General features: G+C 43.7%; 1 protein-coding gene and 1 long non-coding RNA gene across 3 annotated transcripts in view; both read left to right on the plus strand.

The window, feature by feature from the left end:
* Ppp1r36 (protein phosphatase 1 regulatory subunit 36) overlaps nucleotides 1–1,988 on the plus strand; it is a 23,160-nt gene extending 21,172 nt beyond the window's left edge. The window contains exons 9-11 of the mRNA XM_031355939.1: nucleotides 479–657; nucleotides 890–1,078; nucleotides 1,616–1,988. Coding sequence (XP_031211799.1) covers nucleotides 479–657; nucleotides 890–1,078; nucleotides 1,616–1,802 — 555 coding nt within the window. The 3' untranslated portion in view covers nucleotides 1,803–1,988. The remainder of the gene's footprint in view (nucleotides 1–478; nucleotides 658–889; nucleotides 1,079–1,615) is intronic.
* Nucleotides 1,989–3,229: 1,241 nt separating this feature from the next.
* Nucleotides 3,230–4,991, plus strand: part of LOC116080477 — a 14,771-nt gene continuing 13,009 nt past the window's right edge. For both annotated transcript variants that reach the window (XR_004114452.1, XR_004114451.1), the window contains exon 1: nucleotides 3,230–3,314. This is a non-coding gene — a long non-coding RNA (uncharacterized LOC116080477). The remainder of the gene's footprint in view (nucleotides 3,315–4,991) is intronic.

The following is a 4,991-nucleotide window of genomic DNA, read 5'->3' on the forward strand; positions in this document are numbered from 1 at the left end:
TGGTTGTGAGCCACCATGTAGTTGCTGGGATTTGAACTCATGACTTTCCGAAGAGCAGTCGGTGCTCTTGCCCACTGAGCCATCTCACCAGCCCCCTATTTTCTGGTTTTTCAAGACAGAGTTTCTCTGTGTAACCCTAGCTGTCCTCGTACTCACTCTGTAGACCAAGTGGCCTCACACTCACAAGTCTGCCTGCCTCTGCCTCCCAAGTGCTGGGATTAAAGGTGTGTGCCACCACCACCCTGCTCAAAAATATCCATTTTTTTTTTAAAGGGTGATAAGATGTTGTTTGCTATACCTTAGAATTTTGGCCTGATTTTCTACCCACAAATGTGAAGACACGTGCAACTCTGTCCAGCTTCCAGGGGCATGGACCAGCGGGGTCAGCTGGGCTCATGCCTAAGTAATGACGCTGTGGGACGCTGAGAGTTTTTCATACCATTTCTGGGCCCCGTGATTTTTCTCTTTTCTCTTTCAGTCCTTTTATACCTTCTGTACATACATAGCCTGGATTGTTTTCCGACGACAGTACTTGACAGAGATTCAGGAAGAGGTAGGCAGGCTTTTTCGGACCAATATGTTCAACATTCCTCGACGGAAGCGTGAGGACCAGGAGTCAGGAGGAGAGAAGAAGCGCATGACATTGGTACAGTTCCGGTAGGACCGCTCGTTTATCTTCTCTGTGTTCTTGAGAAAGAAGTCTCTCTGTAGCTCTGGCTGGCCCCGGACTTGTAATCCGTGTGCCTTAGCCTCTAAAGAAGCCGACACTACAGTCTCCACCACGGCATCTAACTCAGCTATGACTGCTGGGCCTTTTCTCAGCTCAAGAATATTTGTAAGAAACAGAATGCTGGACATGACTGTCCCCTCCCTCCCCTTTCTCCCACAGGAGAATGATGGCAAAACGTCCAGCAATTAAAAAGGCCATGGACATGCGCTCCCCAGTTTTGTCTACACTGCTGCCATCTCTCAGAGAAAAAGCTCAACATATTGTTGAGAAAAAGTATGTGGCAGGCATCAAACTCCAACCCCGAGCGGAGAAGGCCGTAACAAATCTGGAATCTGTGGCTATGCCAATGTAAGCAATCCATGGAGGATCACAGGAGACTAGTGGGTGGTCCCTTTTGGTGGGCCTGGGACAACCAGGGGCTCAGACGCTGTGGTTCCTCTACTGCGCAGAAGAAAGCATCTGTTCCCATGCCAACCCGTCTTCCTGACCAGAGCATCTCTACTTAGGCCCGTCTGGACTAAAAACAAAACAAATCCCTAGAAATCGTGCTACACTCCAAATAGTGGTAGCCTGAAGGAGTGAGGGGCAGACTCTTTAGGGCTCAGGGTCTGTTAGAAGAATTGATCTTGGGGAGATGTGAGTAGAGCCAGAACAGAATCCTGCTATGGACTGAGTTTGGGGCTGATATGTAAGACCACAGTGATGGGAAATGGGATTGGCTTGGGTGTGTGTGTGTGTGTGTGTGTGTGTGTGTGTGTGTGTGTGTGTTTATATGAGTGCATGTGCTATCACAGACTGATATTCATAGCCATGACCACAGCTATGAACCGCAGTCTTTGGCCTTACCACTTACTGTATTAACTACAGCAATAATTCTCTTTACAGAGTTGGCATCTTGGGTGAGCCTCGAAATCTGTTCAACCCGCATACTCTAGTCCCCCTTGAATCAGAAGAAAATGGAAAATCAAATGGAAGAAATCCTTCCATAATAGAGAGAAATAACACAAAGATTCAGGATACACTGAATTTGGTCATGTCAAAACTAGCTTTGCAAAGCTCCTGCCCTAAATAATCTAGTTGATTCCAGTTCCTTACCTATGTCTCTATATTTGAAGTAACTACTTCTCCATAAAACTTAGAGGATTAAAATTTATTAACATAAAATAGCTGTTTAAACTGTTGAAGGTTTTTTGAATCAAGTTCTGTTAAAAGTTAACAATTTGATTAATAAAGAGTTTTAAAAAGTTCTTAAAAAGCACATTTTCCTACTTGTATTAGTTCTTCTCTGTGTTCATGGGTGTGAGTGCACTTGTGTGTGCAAGTGTATATGGCACTTGTGTGCCTGTGTATGCATGGGCCAGAGGATAGCACCACCATTCCTCACACCATTATATATTATACAACATATATAATTCCAGAGGGGGGACACATTTTTTGTAACTTATATAGCTACAGCCTTAAATGGATGTTCATAGACAGTTTGAGTGTGCGTGTGTATGTGTGTTCCATCCCTGGAACTCATGTAAAGAGACTAGATGAGTAAGATGCATCTCTAATCTCAGCACAACTGAAGAAGACAGGAAGAGACATGGGAGCGTCAGCCAGTGACACCAGTCAGCTGGTCTTTAAACACAGGCAACAAGGTCGGAGGAGAGAAAGTTGTCTTCTGACCCCACATACATGCTGAAGCATGTACACATAGCCTTCACATACACTTAACCATCTCTCTCTCACACACACACAAACATACACACACTCACCAACAGTAAAACTAAAATAATTTAAATATATACATACCCATCTACACAAAAGTATATTTATAATAATTTTATTTCATAGTCATCAGTAGCCAAAACAACCAAGAAGCGTTTAATAGGCCAGTTGATAAGTTGTGGTCTATACAATAAGGGGTTATTTGGCCATAAGAAGAGTGATCTGTCAAGCTATACAAGACACAGATGGCCTGGCATAGTGGTGCACTCCTTTAATCCCAGCACTCAGGAGGCAGAGGCAGGCAGATCTCTGTGCAGTTGAGGCCAGCCTGGTCTACAAAGCAAGTTCCAGGATAGCCAGGGGTATTATACAGAGAAACCTTGCCTTGAAAAACAAAAAAACAAAATTACAAATGAAGATTAAGTAGATATTGTGGAGTCAGAAAATCTATAGATGATTCTAAGTATATAATATCCAGGACAAAGCAAAAATAGGAAGACAGTAGATACATCATAAAAAAAACCAAAACAAACAGCTCCAAGGATTTAAGCTGGGGAAGGTGGGATGGTAAAGCATGATATTTTCAGATGTACAAAATTATTCTTGTGACACCATGATGAATACATTGTACATTCACATTTGCAGTTGCATTGGTCAAAACCCACAAAACTTTCCAGTATAAGGAGTGAATCTCAAGGTATACAGAATTCAGAAAACATTTAGGAAGTGGCAGAGTTCCAGGACAAAAGGCAGAATGTGACAAAAGGTTCCATAGAATTAAGGAAATATGAAACAACCTCACTGGGAGGGGATAGCTCATCATCACCTTCTACTTAACCAGGTTTAGAATCCCATAGAAAAACACCTCTGGGTAAGTCTGTGAAGGTGTTTCCAGAAAGGTATGATCGAGACTGGAAGACCAGTCCTGAGGATGGGTGGCACCATCCCCTAGGTTGGGGATTCAGAATCAATAAAAAGAAGTCAGGGAGATGGCTCTGCACCATGAGGCAGCTCATGGTATCTGTAAGTTCATTTCCAGGGACTCTGGCACCCTCTTCTGGCCCCCACAGAGACCAGGCAAACACATGGTGCACAGGCATGCGTGCAGGTCAAACATTCACACATGAAAAATAAATAAAAAGATAAAGGAGAGAGCGGAGCGCCAAAATTCTCTTTGAGTTTCCTGACTGCATGTGACTAGCCAGCTGCCTCATATTCCTTTTCTGTGATACTCCATCAAGATACTGTAGATACTATAAGTACATATAGATACTATAGAGCACTTTGGAGGATGGTTAGGATAAAATTCATCACTTTGGATTATATGCAGTCACTTTTAAATAACCTATCAGTACTCTGTGCCTTGATAGGTCCATGTGGAAATTTAAAGTGGGTTACATATGGAAGAGCTGGATAAAACCAGAGCACTCGGAAATAGAACAGGAGAGCATGTTGAGGAAGGCTGAATCATGAGGCAGAGCCTAAGGGCTTAGCAGTGGGGTGTTGACCATCCATGCAAAATCGAAGAGGAGAGGAGGGCCCGAAGGCTCATTTCCATTGGAGAGTTACTCCCTGCCCCAGAGCCTGGATGACTCACTTCCTGAGGAGCACAGCTCTTCGGCTGAGATTTGCTTCTTTTCCTATGCTCTTTGAAATCCAAAACCTCAAAACAGTAGGCAGTAATTTCCCTTTCAAAAAGTATCTCAGGACAACCCAAATAGTTGATGATGGAAAATTTTCTTTTTAGAGAACCACTGTAATAATTAAAAAGGGGTGGTCCCATAAGAATGCTATCATTTGGCCGGGCAGTGGTGGCAACACGCCTTTAATCCCAACACTTGGGAGGCAGAGGCAGGTGGATTTCTGAGTTTGAGGCCAGCCTGGTCTACAGAGTGAGTTCCAGGACAGCCAGGGCTATATAGAGAAACCCTGTCTCGAAAAACCAAAAACCAAACCAAACAAACAAACAAACAAGCAAACAAAAAAATGCTATCATTTTGAAAAATTAAAAAAAAAATCCCCTCTAGGATATTATCATTTTGAAAAATTAAAAATATTACTTTTGCTTTTTACTTCCTGGGACATGTGGTTTTCCTGAATGTATATTTGTGCATCACAGAGATTTAGTGCCTGAGAGGACAAAGGGCATTCATCCCCTGGGACAGTTGCAAGCTGCCTGTGAGTGCTGGGAATTGAACTCCGATCCTCTGGAAGAGCAGCCAGTGCTCCTACCTGTTGAGCCACCTCTCTGGGCCCCATTTTGCAAATCCTGAATAGGATAAAAGACATAGACGAGGATCTCAGGTGCTGCTGGCATCACAAGAAGCCCATGAGAGACCCGGATGTGAGCAGCTGTTGCACCGCCCTCCAAATGACTTCTTCTAGGCATTAAGTGCAAACCAAAGCACTAATGAGGTTTAAAAACAAAAACACCCTCTTAAGAAACCACACTGATCCCAGCACTTGGGAGGCAGAGGCAACGGATTTCTGAGTTCGAGACCAGCCTGGTCTACAGAGTGAGATCCAGGACAGCCAGGGCTACACAGAG

The sequence above is a fragment of the Mastomys coucha genome, unplaced genomic scaffold, assembly GCF_008632895.1.
Source record: "Mastomys coucha isolate ucsf_1 unplaced genomic scaffold, UCSF_Mcou_1 pScaffold6, whole genome shotgun sequence".
NCBI classification, from domain to species: Eukaryota; Metazoa; Chordata; class Mammalia; order Rodentia; family Muridae; genus Mastomys; species Mastomys coucha.